This window comes from Candoia aspera, chromosome 10 (assembly GCF_035149785.1).
Source record: "Candoia aspera isolate rCanAsp1 chromosome 10, rCanAsp1.hap2, whole genome shotgun sequence".
Classification (NCBI taxonomy): Eukaryota; Metazoa; Chordata; class Lepidosauria; order Squamata; family Boidae; genus Candoia; species Candoia aspera.
Genome location: NC_086162.1, coordinates 14,330,117 through 14,345,874, shown reverse-complemented (window position 1 = coordinate 14,345,874; position 15,758 = coordinate 14,330,117). Strand labels below are relative to the sequence as shown.

The 15,758-nt window shown below is 42.4% G+C and overlaps 1 protein-coding gene across 2 annotated transcripts in view; it reads right to left on the bottom strand.

Moving 5' to 3' along the window:
• Window positions 1-15,758, bottom strand: part of PTPRU (protein tyrosine phosphatase receptor type U) — a 339,403-nt gene that overhangs the window by 159,891 nt on the left and 163,754 nt on the right. For both annotated transcript variants that reach the window (XM_063312343.1, XM_063312344.1), the window contains exons 3-7: window positions 6,133-6,404; window positions 4,473-4,554; window positions 3,620-3,735; window positions 2,908-3,082; window positions 1,315-1,608 (exon numbers count right to left, since the gene is read on the bottom strand). In XM_063312343.1, the coding sequence (XP_063168413.1) occupies window positions 1,315-1,608; window positions 2,908-3,082; window positions 3,620-3,735; window positions 4,473-4,554; window positions 6,133-6,404 (939 nt within the window). The remainder of the gene's footprint in view (window positions 1-1,314; window positions 1,609-2,907; window positions 3,083-3,619; window positions 3,736-4,472; window positions 4,555-6,132; window positions 6,405-15,758) is intronic.

The following is a 15,758-nucleotide window of genomic DNA, read 5'->3' as shown; positions in this document are numbered from 1 at the left end:
ATACTATTCCTTTAATAAATCAGTTATCTTTAAGCCCGAGCTTGTGAGACTGAGTATTTGGGATTAGGCAACCATTACAGTAAGTTTAATTGCCTGAAGTTGAAATAATTTTTTAAATAAATCGGGATCTCCCAGGGAACCCCTTGGGACCTCTCGTGGAACCCTAGGGTGCCACAGAACCCTGACTGAGAAACCCTGATTTAGCTGGAGAAACCTGGGAACAAACCTGCAAACAGGTGCTGCCTACAGAAGATGTGCTCTGCCATTGATCCACTGTCCCTCCCCAATCTGAAGCCCCAATAATTGTATTATTAAATGGCTAAAATATTGCCAAGATGTTTTGGGTTTCCAAGTAGCACCCTGATAATGCAAAACACTTAAGGGAGATTGAAACCTTTCCAAGGAAACAGAGTTCTGGATGGATGGATGTTTTCAAGGATCAATATGTATATAGCTACTGCCTCAAACATTTTTGCTTCTCTAAGGTCTCAGCCACAACCACTTAAAATAAACCTACTATCCTGAGCCTCTTTAAACTGCATATAGTTGAAGGTGAAGATATTCAGATGAGTATAACTCCAGTCTGTTATATTGTCCACACAATATAACAGACTTGATGGAGCACTTGTTCTAGTTTGTCAACATTTTTACTTTTTTTTTAAAAAGCTCCATTAAAATATCATTTTTCCCCCTGCCATTTGGAGATTTTCTACAGTTTCTTTCAATATACGTAACTGTCAATACAAATCCCATAAAAAAAAAATTTGTCATACAAATATCTCTAATGTCATGTTGTTGTTATTGTAAGCTTCCCCAATCTGTGCTTCATTAATGAACATTTCCTTGATGTAAGCACCTTTTTGTGTACTGCTCCTTTATGTACACAACTTTTAGAAATATGCATTCTTTTTTCAGAGGCATCTTTCACTTTCTGAAAAAAATGCAGATCATTCTCCAGTGAAAGATGGGCGCTAACATATTCCACAGAGCGCTCCTGTCCATGCTTTGACTGAGTCTGTTTTAGCACATTTTAAAACCAGCTCCCAGAGATATCCATGGCAGGCTTTTTTTTCCTTCCTTAATTATCAATTTGCATACCTCTGATTCCTTGATTTTAGCATCAAATTAAAAGCATGATAAGCAGTATCAGATATACACATACATACATACATACATACATACATACATACATACATACATACGATTGGGTATTATCTCAGCCTTTAGTACTTCATGTTGTAATTCCTGCACACAAGTAAATACTGTCCTGTTCTAAATGGTTTTCCTGATACAGAAAGCAACAAAAACTCATACCTGCACACTTTGTCCTACTGATGAGTGGAGGTCCAGGTTTGCCGGTCCCACCATCTCCTGGCCGGGTCAGCAGGACACTGATTTCATATTCCGTGTCTGGATCAAGATGCCACAACTTATAGGTCTGCATGTTCACAGCATGCACTTCCGACCAAGGTCCAGAAGTCATACGGTACTCAATCTCTTTTCTTACAATAGGGCCATCTCCAATGATTGAGTTGGTATTGAGCTGGATGATTAAGTATGTTGAACCTGCTCTCAGAAGCTGTGGGGGTGCAATGGGCGTTGGGGGCTCTGTTAAGAGGATAAACAAGTAGTAAGTTGACCTGTTCTTCTGGCCACCTTCAGACAGCTGTCCTGAGATAGATGGGCTTATAGATAATGGAGAACTGCATCGGGGTGGTAGAAGAGCAAGAAAGAGTAAGGCCGCATTCACACAACCTACTGAATCAGGTTCCTGAATTAATCAATTTTCTGACTTTATCAACCTGTGTGTGTTACTTAAATGCAGCCACTAGAACTTTAATAGCCTAGTTACGTGTGTTGTGCATACCCATCCTAAGATTTTCCTACCTCTTCAGTTATCCATTGGAGTTTCTTTTTTACTTGTAACCTTAATTTTACCAGAAAATTATGTTTAATCTTATAGCTTTCGTTTCATGATTGTTGTTTCGTACTGAAAGCCATCTTCAACATGCTTAAGGTCTAAAGGCAGCTTACAATTTCTGAAGGACGCAAACACTTAATAGAATCAAGCTGATATAAGCCAATTTGTTTACTTCAGGTAGGTACTCTGCAGCCCTTGGGCTAAATTTATGTTGCTCTAATTTCAAAACACTTATGCAAGTTCAGTTTAGTCCTTTTCTGAAAATCATCCACCCCTTGTTGCAGGCTGCTGTTTAGGAGAGAGGAAGGAGTGTCAGGAAGAGAGGAAAAAAGTCTTATGTCAGAGAGAGACACCATCCTGTAACGGTCTCTTTGCCTTTTTTAAATTTAAATTGGACCTCCATTTTTTAAAACTTAAATTGGATTCTCAAAATGGCTTCCAATGGGTTCATCTAATGAGAACATGGCCTGCAACATAAACAGGATTGTCCAGTCCAGCGTACGTGAAGATTCTTGCTCCATCACATCAATCCAGGAAATACAGTTATATTATGGGTACCCTCTAAACCTGGGCTACTTTCTCATATTAGCTCATTCCAAGTCAAGCAGATGCAGAACAGAGGCCATCCCCCTCTCCTCTCTCCCAAAAGAATTCACTGTCACAGGCAGATGATGTGCTTCTATGCTGCTAACTTCTCTTTATAAATAAGTAACATTGAACAACATCCGCCCAAAGCAATGAACAAAAGATGTGCAAGGAAAGCATTATCTTTGACTTGCTCTCTCTCTCTTCTCCAACTCACAAAATACACCCAAGCCCAAAATACTGTGTTGTTCATCAGCTCCCATAATTGATCTCTTGTTACTGCCAAATTTGATTCAAATCCTTCCCCAGGTTTCAAGCTTCTGGGTCTGTCTTTTCCCAGGGTGACAAAATAAGTCAATTCTACCCCCACCCCCACCCCACCTCTCCCTGCTGATGCATACCTTTGACTATCAGCTCGGCAAAGTTAGAGACACCAGAGCCCCTGCTGGACTGAGTCACACAGCGGTACAAGTCCTGGTCTCCTTTAGAAACTTGATCCAGTTGAAAAGTAGCCAGAAATCTTCTGTGACTGATGTGTTTCACTGAGACAGTGGGAATGACAACTCCATTCTGCTTCTACCATTCAGAAAAACAAGATTACCATCTCCATCAGTGTCTTATCCCTGCTCTGAAGAGATTGGTATTTCCAGCTTATTTTTCAGTAAGGGTCATGTTTCATAGGGAGAGATGGTGAAATATGGTCTGCCTTTCTTTTAAAATTTGCTGCCCTTTCTATTAAAAAAAAAACAAGAAAGTTTACTTCTTCGGGGCAAACTAAAAGATGTAGACAATCATCTTCTTCTCATGAAAGAAACATTTCCTTAAGCCTAAAAGAGAGAGGTTGGGCTATGGATGGAAGAAACTGTTGGCAACAATCAATGCTGGGAAAGGGCAACCCATGGTCTCTGGTCAGAAGTTACAGATCAGCATGTAAAGCTTCTTTCAACCTACCTCCAAGTATATCAAAGGCATTCTATACACAAGTCATTATTTCAGCCAATGGTAGAACACAACGGACAGGCAATGCCCACCCCTCATAGATGGAACAAGAGGAAAGAGAAAGAGATAACTGGTCCAATGAGAGTAACTTGTGGTAGCCTCATTCCCACTTACCTGCATGAGAAACCTCTCTGTTTCAGAAGCCTTGCCAGCAGCTACACACTGAAAAGTTGCATTCTGCCCAGCATTCACCTCCACATCACCCAGGCGAGAAAAATGAGGTGCTTTGGCTGCCAAAAGAGATATAATCAGACAAAAAGATCTGTGGAAAGACCTCTGCAGTTAATCCCTTCCCATGATATAGCTCAACAGTTTATCTGACCAAAGCATTTTTCTTAGATCTTGTCCGTAAAATGGGTATAACACAGCTTGGGGTGGGGTGTGTGTGTGTGTCGAAGGATTAATTTAACCCTAAACAGACCCTAAACAGAAAGTAAGAATAATTTTTGGGCAAAGTCTCAGTTTTGGAACACATTCTACACCACAGACCCACATCTAGTTTTTTCCTCTTCAAATTCAAAATTGGCACATTAGACACATTTCTAAGAAGTATTTATCACATTTTTATTTATTTCAGAAAGGGGCTTCACAGGGATGAGAACATAATAGTGCCTATCTGCATCTTATTAAAGCAGCTGCATCTTTTCCTGCAATTGCACAAATTGCTCTCCAAAAAAAGGGATGCTGCCATGAAGAATTGCAGGCAGGTGCTACTTTCATGCCCTTGGGCAGACAGAGGACCCTTTTGGAGTAAACCCAAGAGCTGCAAAGCAATAGTATTTATTACCTCCCCACCCCCCCAAAAAATGGCCACATGAAAATTTCACCATGAAATCTTATTCTTCCACTGCATTAGCTGTGGTCTTCCCCATGGCCAAGTTTTTATTCTTTAAGAGAGAGGGTTCTGGAACAAGTTAGTAGCTACCAACAGATTGGAAAAGTTGATCAAAGGTACTGTGATACTTACAGCAGGGATAATTCAAGAGGAGGATATCATCCAATCCCAAGTAGCCATGTCGGTCATTGGAAATCACTGCTTCAAACAATACCTAAGGATAAATGAGAGACACTCTGGTATTACAACTGGAATATTGGACTAAAACTGGGGAGACCTCATTTCAAGTCCAACTTCAGCCTCTGAAACTCACTGAGTAGTTGTGGGCTCGACTCTACCTTAATCTAATCTGCTTCTGTTGGGAAAAGAAAATTGTGTAAAGAACGGAAACACATATGGCAGTTTGAACTTCTAGAGGAAAAGGAGGATACAAATGTAACAGGTACTCTCATTAATCATTTTCATAATATTTCAATTTTGGATGTGCCTTTGTTATTCTTCAAAAAATGTAAGAAATGTAAGAAAATAAAGTAAAAGCCTTGTTAGGGAAACTTGATATACTGCCCCGTGTAAATGCCTGAAGTTTTGGCACCCCTGAAAATCTAAAATACTTCAGCCAACTTTGAGAGCAAAGGACCTGTCAAACCAGTTGATATTCTATTGCTGCCCAAGGCTAGTTTTTTTCCCCCTCAATAAATTCTCTTTCAATTTGCAGTGTTATTGAAGAACTGCAGAGAATGCCATAAAGGGGCTCATGGTTTTCATCTACCTAAATTGAGGGGCAGACCATCTGAAGCTGATGACCATCTTCCTTTTGGGTAAGTGTGATAATAAATCTCATCTGATCACCAAGCAGAAATTAGTACAAATCAGTAAGATTGTATAATGACAAGTATCCATCCCAGGAGGATAAAAAGAATGGGATAATGACAATTAATTGAGAGACATTAATTATTAGACAATTACTATTGACAATCCAATGAAGTTCTCTTGTCTTGCATGTATATCTCATAAATACCAGGCTGGATTTCCATAGAATATTAAAGTCAAGTGCACTTCCAGTCAAGCTCAACTCCTGTTGATTTCATGAAATATCCATGCAGCTTTTGTGACAACTGGATGGAAGTGGTTTCCCATTACATTTTTCTGGGATGTTTTTGGGAATTCCAAAGTCTAGTCTATAATCTGGGACTTCTTGGCATTCTCCCAAGCAGGAACTAAAAAAATCCTGCTTAGCTTTTTCAGATCATTAAAGGAGAGCTAGGTGCTGCCACCTTTTTTAAAATCCATTCAATCATGTCCAGTTCTCGGAGACTGCCTGGACAAGTCCCTGCAGTTTTCTTCGCAAGGTTTTTCGGAAGTGGTTGGCCAGTGCCTCCTTCCTAGGGCTGAGAGGGAGGGACTGGCCCAAGGTCACCCAGCTGGCTTTGTGCCTAAGGCAGGACTAGAACTCACGGTCTCCTGGTTTCTAGCCTGGTGCCTTAACTGCTACACCAAACCTAGTTAGGCACATAACATATCAGACTAGGCTAAGATAGGGTTTATACCTCGTAGTTCAGTGTGGGACAAGAAACCCAGTAATTATCTCAGCCCATTGCCTTAAGCCATAATGTAGGTTATTACTTTGGATTTAGCATGTCCAGTGAATACAGTAAATATGTTTTGCTGATGGTTTAGGGTGCTGTATGTAAATTCAGTCACACACTTCTCTTTGCAGAAGATGATTTCCCCCAAGCACCAGAATTTATCCCAAATCTCCCACATTTCTCCAGAAAGACAACCCTCTGTTCACCTGGTACTCGTTGGGCCAAAACATGCTGACAGCAAGCTCCACTTGATGCCATTGCCGCCCATGGGAGCCGGAGACATTCCACACCATGCTTCCCAGTGGTCCTCCATTCACCTTGACAAAGACATTCAAAGTCCCAGGACTGTGCCCATCACGGCTGTACATGAAGTAGCTGAACTGGAGGCAGTGAGTGTCATTTTCACTCAGTGTCTGGAAGAGGATATGTGCTTTCTGCCCTGGATTATGCTGGGAGGAATTGACCATCAGATAGGAGCCTATAATGGAAAGAGAGGAGGAGAATACAGTTTGTTCAACCAGCAGTGTTTGAATCTGAGGTTCTGCATATTTGATAAAGCTGATATAAACTCATCTTGGCATAGGAAACTTGTGGATGAATCCACAATGACTTCCCTTGTTCTTCCCATTCTTTGCATTCCCAGGAATATTACAGATGCAATGAAAAGCCCAGCAGAGGAGGAGGCAGACTTCAGACTTGCAAGGCTTTCAGTGCTGACCCAAACGTCCAAGCCAACCAACTGGAACTCAGGTCAAAAAAGTGCTTGAAATCGGCAGAAAGTGGATCAAGGCTCTGGTAACCTGTTTCTGCTCCCATCTTAAAACCCCCATAACCAACCAAAAAAAAAAAATTAAATGGCTCACAGGCTGATCTCGGCCCATTTTTGGCAGAATTTGGGTGAGTTTTAAAACGGTCTGAAATTAATGTTTTTCATCCCATTTGGGTTCTTCTTGTGGAATACTAAGGGTGGGAATGCTATCCCACCATAACATCCCAGCCAAAATGCCAAAAGAAAGGGCTATAGAAATTCAACTCTGTCCCATTCAGGGACATAATAAAACGATGAGGTGGCCTTCTGCAGAACTCTAGGAGGTCAGACTGCAGAGTCTCAGTACCCAACTCCTCAAATATAGTCTATCCCTGCCTTAGGCAACAGAAATCTGCATTTTCAAGTCTTTGAAGGTTTGCTTACAAGAACCTTAATGAAGGCAACAGAAGGAGGTATTCATTCATTAATTCCTTCACTCACTCATTCATTCATTATTTCAACTTCTCTGCCATTTCATTTGTGAAGCTTCTGAGCAGCTTACAAGATATACACAATAGGGTTAAAATGGTAATCAACCTGATGCTTCACTATTCATGGACAGAATAGTCTTCAGTCATCCCCAAATTCCTTTTTGAAGAGCCATTTCTTCATGGATCTTTGAAGATGCAATAAGGATGCGGTGACCTTAATATCTGGGGTAAACTATTCCCAAGGAGGGATGTCATCTCCAAGAAGGCTCAACAGTGTGGCCATGTACAGCTTTAAAAGTGATAACCAGCACTTTGAATTGCACCCAGAAGCCAACTGGCAGACAATGCATCTCCTGTAGTAATTGGGTTATACAGTATGGGCCAACCTGCCAGAACTACCTGGGCAGTCCCACATAGATCAAATTGCACTAATCCAGCTGCAAGGTGACCAGAGTGTGAGTTACTGAAAGCTAAGCTTCCTATCCTGGAAATTGTTGCAACTGGTCCACAAGATGTTGTGCAAAGGACATGGCCTTTATCTGCTGTTCAAGAGTCCAAGAGGATCCCCAAATTATGGGCCAGTCCCATCCAGGGGAATGCGACTCCTCTCAGGATCAATGATAGACTCTTTCTGGACTCAGTCGGCTTCCAAATCCATGGCCCCTGTCTTGTAAGGGTGTGAACTTTATCTCCCCATCCGGACCCTAAAAGCCTCCAAACGCCAGATTAGGGCCTTCTCCACATCTCCTGCTTATCCCAGGGTAGAGATATTTAACTGGGCATTATCATTATATTGAGGATACCTCACCCCATACCAGTGGATGACCTCTCCCAACAGCTTTGTATAGATGTTAGAATCCAAACATTTTATATACAGTCATCTGCAAACACAAGATGGCTAGTAAAGATCATAAATGTGAAATAGAGAATACAAGAAAACCCATATATGCACACATAGGGAGGCAGGTCAGTAGTTCAATAGATAACACAGACAGACAGACACACAGCAAAACAAATAGCTACTATCATTTGGAAAAAAAATGATATCCCCTTGTTTGAAATGATTTTAGATTTAATCACCCACAGCAGTGTCCCACTGATTGCTGTGTCTCTTCTCTGCTCAGCAGAGAACATCATGAGCTTGTGAATCATAGCAATGTTCTTGATGATAGCAATAATCGAACTGGTATCTATTGCATAAGGAGCTCAAAACATACCTCTCATCTTAACTCTGGTCATCTCCTTTTACACATGCACACCAAGTGCCCTGCCATCCCTATCACTGCTTGTATTATAGTCAAGGAGACTGTGAGAATTATTCACCATTCCTCTAGAATACGTTCAGCCTTTATTGCCCTGAAACTCCTAACTCCACCTGGATTAAGTCATTTAATTTCCAGTTCTGCTTTCTTGAATCATTTAACATTAGTTGCTTCTGACTAAACTGCACTCAGTTGGTTGTTACAATACCCAGAGGCCATCAGTGTAATAAACCTCATTGCTTCTTGGCAGCAGCAGAACAGAATAGCTACCTGTCTTTCTATAATCCTGTATCAAAACTTGTAGAATTTTCACTTTACATTATTCCATGGTGCTTCCACAACTACAGGAACTATGACTACAAGGAGTGGCTTAAGATATACAGTACAGTATATTACTACCTGGAACAAAGGACAGGATGGTCTTCCTATGCCATGTTCAAAATGTTCATCAACACTTTCCCAAGATCTCCCAGCATTTTGTGTGTGTGTGTTTTCAAGTCCGTTTTTGACTCCTGCTGACTGCCTGGACTTGTCCCAGCAGTCCATGTCCCTTCCAACATACACCACATGAAATGTCTTTGCTTTGCCTAACAGTAGGACCAGCCCTATTGTTGCCCATATTAACAATTCTGGTACAAAGGCATAAAGTCAGTGAAGATGATCCAAGTGGTAAATTAGTGGGGAGGAGCCAAGATGGCAACCAACTAGCAGCTCCTGAACTGTGGCTGGCCTCACCCGCCCCGTCCCTCCAAAGCTTCAGCCCAAGTCACTCCCTGGAGCAGGGAGATAGCAGAGATAACCTATTGGAGCAAGCCTCCTGCCCCCGCCCCCAGTACATTATTCAACCTTTCCATGAGATCTGCCTTTTGTCTGCAGAAACTCTGATCTTTATAGCGCAATGGCTAAATGACACTGCAGTCAAGGTGGACAGTTTACAACAAGCCCTTGATCTGCAAGTCCTCTAGGTGGTAAATTATTATATTGGGCATGCATTAGAAATGACCTGCCATCCAGATGAAGCTATATCCTGTGCAGTATGTAAGTCAGTTTTTCAACACCACAGGAAAGAACCAGGAGCAAGGTAAGCAGCAGCAGCAGCCATGGAGGGTTCAAGATTGGCAAGAGGGAGGAAAGGGAATTGCAATGCAAGGCCCACCCCTTTTGAAATAATAATAATAATAATAATAATAATAATAATAATAATAATAATAATAATAATAATAAACAGTGGACCACCTAATTAGCTGCTGCAAGGAGATTGCACAGACTGATTACAAACAACAGCATGACAAAATAGCAACAATGGTACATTGGAATATCTGCAAGTAATACCGCTTACCTGTGAGCAAGAATTGGTGGGACCACAAAATAGACAAACAGAAAATGAAGAAGCCAAAGTGCTCTGGGACTTTAGAATTCAAACAGACAAATATGTGCCACAGAACACCCCAGACTTAACAATTGTTAAGATAAGAAAGACAAGAAAATCTGGATAGTGGACATTGCAATACCTGGAGACAGCAGAAGAGAAGAGAAAGAACTGGAGAAAATCACAAAATACAAAGACCTGCAAATAGAAGTAGAATGACTGTGGCGAAAGAAAGCAAAGGGAATACCAATAGGAATAGGCGCCTTGGGTGCAATCCCAAAACATCTGGAGCACCACGTGAACGCCTTCGGTGTTGACAAAATCACAATCAGTCAATTGCAAAAGGCAGCTTTGCTTGGAACAGCTAACATCCTGCAGTGGTACCTTTAACACTATCAAACAACATCTGCCTATCCTAAGTCCTTGGGAAGGACTCAGTAGGTGGACAGAAATGCCAAACCCAGTCTAAACATCTGGCTGACTATGCAACCAACCATAATAATAATAATAATAATAATAATAATAATAATAATAATAATAATATGTGGCCTGACTCTCAGTGACAATTGATGTACAAAAGAGGTGGGGCTTACATTGCAATACTCCTGGACTAAGAGAAAGTGACTGGGCCAAAGTCGTCTCATGAGCTTCAATAGCTGAGGGTGGACTAGATCTGGGTCTTCCTGTTCCTAGTCCCACACCTTCACCACTACAACACATTGATAGTTATCTTGCAAAAGCCTGGATAAACAACCATATCTCAAATTTCTTTTCTAAAGCAATTGGTGGCAAAAAATTATAGGGGCTGTAGTCCCAATCACGTGTTGAACAACAGATTGCCTGTCACTGCTCAATGCCATTACCCCATACAGGTTTTGCTGCAATATTTTTATATAAACAGAGAAAGCACCTTTATACATACTCAAACCATCTGGCCCATCTATTTCAGTATTGCCAACACTGATCAGCAGCAGCTGGCCACAGAATTTCTCCCCAGCAATGCTGGGGATTGATCATGTGTTCTGCCACTGAGCTACAGCATCCTGTTCACAGGATGATGAAGGAAATTCTCAAAAGATATTCCTTTCCAATCATAACCTACGTATGATGTGCCAATCTGTCCCTGAAATTAAAACTGCTCCCAAATGGCTCTGTTAGAAATGACAACTTTCCAAAAGGGACATCAATTGCCCTGTGTCCAAGAGAATAAAAACATATATAAATGCATTGGGCAAAAGAAAAACCAAAATGGGATTTTTCTTTAACATGCTCTCTGTCTTTATCATCTGTAAGTAACAAGAATGATCCAATTTATTTAAATCAAGACTTGTTTTCCTGATAGCAACCTTTAAATTTTTAATTGCATTTACTCGTTTAATTTACGCAAAGACACACGATCCTCTTTTTTGCAGAATTCTTCCTTAAACAAAGTCTGCCTTCAGCTTGAGGGGGGATGTAGCAGATAATCCATTGGGAAGGTGGGTGGCAATCTGACATACACAGTGACACACAACCCTTCTCTGCCTTCTACTGGGTGCCAACAGAACTACAAGTCACTTCCCTTCTCACAACACACTGCAGTTCTCACACAATTTGCAGAGACTCCTTTCAAAGGCTTAAGATCGAAAGCCTAAGATAGCCATAAAATTGAACCACAGCTGGGATGGGAGAACCTCCATCATTCTGTAATGGCATCTGCCACATTCCTTTGCTTTGGGGTTGGGCTCAGGGAACACCACTTATCTACCCAAAGTAATGGGTGGGTGGGGTGGGAGGAAGGAGAGCAAACCAAGGACATTCAGAAACAAGGAGGAAATAACAGGCACGATGAAAGGAAGAGGGTAAGGCTGTTGTTTTGCCTATTCTACGAACTATGGAATCTTAAGCCCCAGAAATGATGTTCTTTAATTATGACTTGGATCAACAAAGAGAGAGAGAGAAAATCTGGAACAGCTGCACAAGACGATGCTTAAATAAAGTACACTCCCCCTTCTCTTGTAGGTTTTCTCTTAATTAAATCTGATGTGCTGCCTTTGAGCTTCTCACTGAACACCTAAAGATTGCTCATAAAGTTGAACTATCAGAGATAATAAGTGAAATTGTATTTACGTGAAATCTTCACTTGAGATGGCTCTCCAAGCAGGTCAGACTGAAATACTGAAAAACTGAAATAGTAAGACAGCCTCTGATGGCGCTATTACAGTTTAACAGACATGGCCCAAAAGGAGAAAGGGAAGAGGAGCAAAGAGGAAAAAAGCAAACTCAGCTTCCAAATCTCAATAAGAATTCCTGTAACAATTAACTCAGGAAGGAGAAAGTTCAAACTCTGCATTCCATTCTGTATTGCTCCGGTCTGGCAGATGCTGTCTTTTTAAAATGCCTTGATGTACATAAACTTAATATATTTTGTATAGTATTGCTTCCACTTTTATTTGATCTCATTTTTATTTCAACAGATATTTTATTTATTTATTAAATTTGTCACTGCCCATCTCCTCCCACCAGAGGGACTCTGGGCAGTTTACAACAAAATAATCAGTAAAATTATAGATATACAACATACTACAAGATAAAAATACACTATATAAAATGCAATTACAAATAACCAATAAATACAGATAAAAATAAAGTCCAGATGGCAATGATCGAATTCAGTCCTTGCATGGGAGGAGCACTTTAGGGCACTAGCCTTCCCCAGGCATGACCATTCCCCTCCCCGCCCCAAGCAAGGCGGCAGAGCCAGGCCTTCAGATTCCTCCAGAAGGTCAGGAGCGATGGGGCTAATCTCACCTCCGGGGATAGGATGTTCAGAGGGCAGGAGCTACTGCAGAGAAGGCCCACCTCCTAGACCCTGCCAGACAGAATTCTCTCACAGAAGGGGGCCGCAACATGCCCTCTCTGCGTGATTAGGTGGGACAGGTTGATGTAACAGGGAAGAGGCGGTCCCTCAGGTAGCCTGGCCCCATGCCATGTAGGGCTTTAAAGGTGATAACCAACACCTTGAATTGGACCCAGAAGCAAATTGGTACCCAATGCAGCTCGTGTAGTAGAAGTGTTATATGCACCCTTCTAGGGGCACCAAAAACAGCCTGCGCGGCTGCATTCTGGACCAGCTGTAGCCTCTGGATACTCTTCAAGGGTATCCTCATGTACAGCGCATTGCAATAGTCACTATGGGAGATAACAAGGGCATGAGTGACCGTTCAAAGGGCTTCCCAATCCAGGAAAGGGCATAACTGGTGCACAAGACAAAGCTGCACAAAGGCCCTCCTGGCCACAGCTGCCACCTGCTCTTCAAGCAGGAGCCGTGAGTCCAGAAGGACCCCAGATTATGCACTGGGTCTGTTTAGGGCAGTGCAACCCCATCCAGAACCAAAGATGAAAATGTCCCAGATATGGAACTGCCATTAACCCACAGCCACTCCATCTTACCGGGGTTCAGTTGAAGCCTGTTGTTCCCCATCCAGACCCCTACAGCCCCCAGGCGGACACAGCATCACTTACCTCACCCGGGATGGAGATGTACAATTGAGTATCATCAGCATATAGATGATATCTCATCCTGTGGTGACGGATGATCTCATCCAGTGGTTTCATGTAGATGTTAAAAAGGAGTGGAGAGAGGACTGAACCCTGCGGCACCCCACAAAGGAGGGGTCAAGGGTCAGATCTCTCACTCCCTATCACCACCAATTGGGACTGGCCCTGGAGGAAGACCATGCTGCCCACCCCCAATTCCCTGAGCCGCCCTAAAAGGATACCATGGTCAATGGTGTCAAAAGCCACTGAGAGGTCAAGAAGAGCCAAGATGGATGCACTGCCCCCATCCCACTCCCACCAGAGATCATCCACAAATGTGACCAATTCAGTCTCTGTCCCATATCCCGGCCTGAAACCTGATTGAAAGGGGTCTAGATAATCCGTTTCATCCAGAACCCTCTGGAGCTGCAATACTGCCACTTTCTCAACCACTTTCCCCAAAAAGGGGAGGTGGGAGACTGGACGAAAATTGTCCAGTACAGTAGGGTCCAGCGATGGTTTCTTGAGGAAGGGGTGCACCAGTGCCTCCTTAAAGGCAGTTGGAAACACCCCCTCTCTCAAGGATGTATTAACCATTGCCTGGACCCATCCACATGTCACCTCACAAGCTGCTTTCACCAGCCAGGAGGGACATGGTCTAGATGACAAGTGGTGGCATTTACTGTCCAGAGGATCCTGTCCACTTCCTTGGGTCCAACAGGATCAAACTGTTCCCAGATGACTAGGTAAGTATGCTCCCTTGGTATCTCCACGGACCACGCTTCATGCTTGGAGTCTAACTTGGAACGAATCCAGGTGATTTTATCCTGCAGATGCTCAGAAAACTCCTCTGCATGGCCCTGTAGGTGGGTCACTGGGCCCACCTTCCCCAAAAGAGACAGAGTAATTTTAAACAGGGCCATCAGTTGGCATTCTGTGGATGCAATAAGAGCAGAGAAGTATTGACGTTTCGCCGCTCTTACTGCCACAAGGTAGGCCTTAACAGTGGCTCTAGCTTGTGTTCAGTTGGATTCGATCTTTGCCTTCCTCCAGTGGCACTCTAGGCATCTCTTAGCCCTCTTCAGAACCCTCAGCTCCTCTGTAAACCACAGGGAGTGTTGGGTTCAGTGGGACAAGAGAGGTCACACATTTAAGGAATGAGAAGGCTGATAAAGAATATTTTCATGGCATTATGTGAAACCAAATGCTGCCCCTTGGAGTCAGATAACAGTAGAGCCTCCTGAGCTGCAGATTCTCAGGTGACTCCTTTTGCCTGACATAATGACTCTACTTTCTCCTCAAAGCCTTTGCCATTAGTTTTGAAACCTTCTTCATCCTGGACCTCAGTATTGTCTCATCCTTTAGCATCTCACCAGATTTTGCCAAGCAGCCAAATGCACACATCTCCATATCCTGCATGCTAAAAGCACATTTATTCCATAAGAGTACATTCTTGCATGGGTCAGAATAACACAACCCATTCACAAAAGGTGAATACTGGCAGGCTTGGGGGAAACTTAAATTTGCCAAAGTACAAACACCCAGCTGAAGAGGAAGATGCTCGTGTCCAAGAGTGAACACAGGCAAAGATGGGGAAAGGTGGAATTGGGTGGAATTCTCATTCTCAAGCCTTTTCATTCCTTGCAAAATTGTGTTGTTGGGCCCCCATAGATTACCATAGAAATTACATTGAGGATTTTATATACAGAAAAGTAGGGTAGGTATCATTTTACTGAATGAATAAGAAAAAGTTGTGAACTGAGATGATCTTTCGTTAGTCAGAAAGAATATTGATCTCCAAGGGCACCACGAAGTTTCATTATCCATCCAGCAGACATTTCAACAGTTGGGACTCAAGTTATTAACACCTCAAAATTGCCTAGCAACCACAAAGACTATTTTACCTGATAGGTTTGTATGAGAGGACTTCATAGAGGCTGTCTTCTCCAGCATAATTTTATAAGGCATCTTTAAGAATTGGAAAGAATTCAGAATTTCACCCAGTGTGTGATCTTCCATCACAGAGAGGTAATAACAATGCCTCCTGAAGTGCAGCGTAATTACCTTATAGCTGGGAATTTCTGTAGACCCAGTTTCTCTCACTCTGCATGTGATTTCACCTTCCATGCCACTATTAAAGTTACACCATCCCACTCCTCCTTCAGGAGGCCTAATGGAGGAAGCTGCACCCCAACGGACTTTTATTTGTCAGAAAGCTAATTAAACTCTCTACCAGGATATCATCTCACAGAGATATAGAGATTGTTAAAAACTATATTTGTCGGATGGGCTTGCCATGTAATTCAACCTACTGGTATAAAGCAACATTTCTCGGTTTTGGTGGGCTTATGGCATTACTACTGATCTTCCCATTTATAAAGGGTAGGACCACCTTTTGGGGGCCAGGGGCTGTTCTGCCAAGTGTCCAGGCAGTGATCAGGTG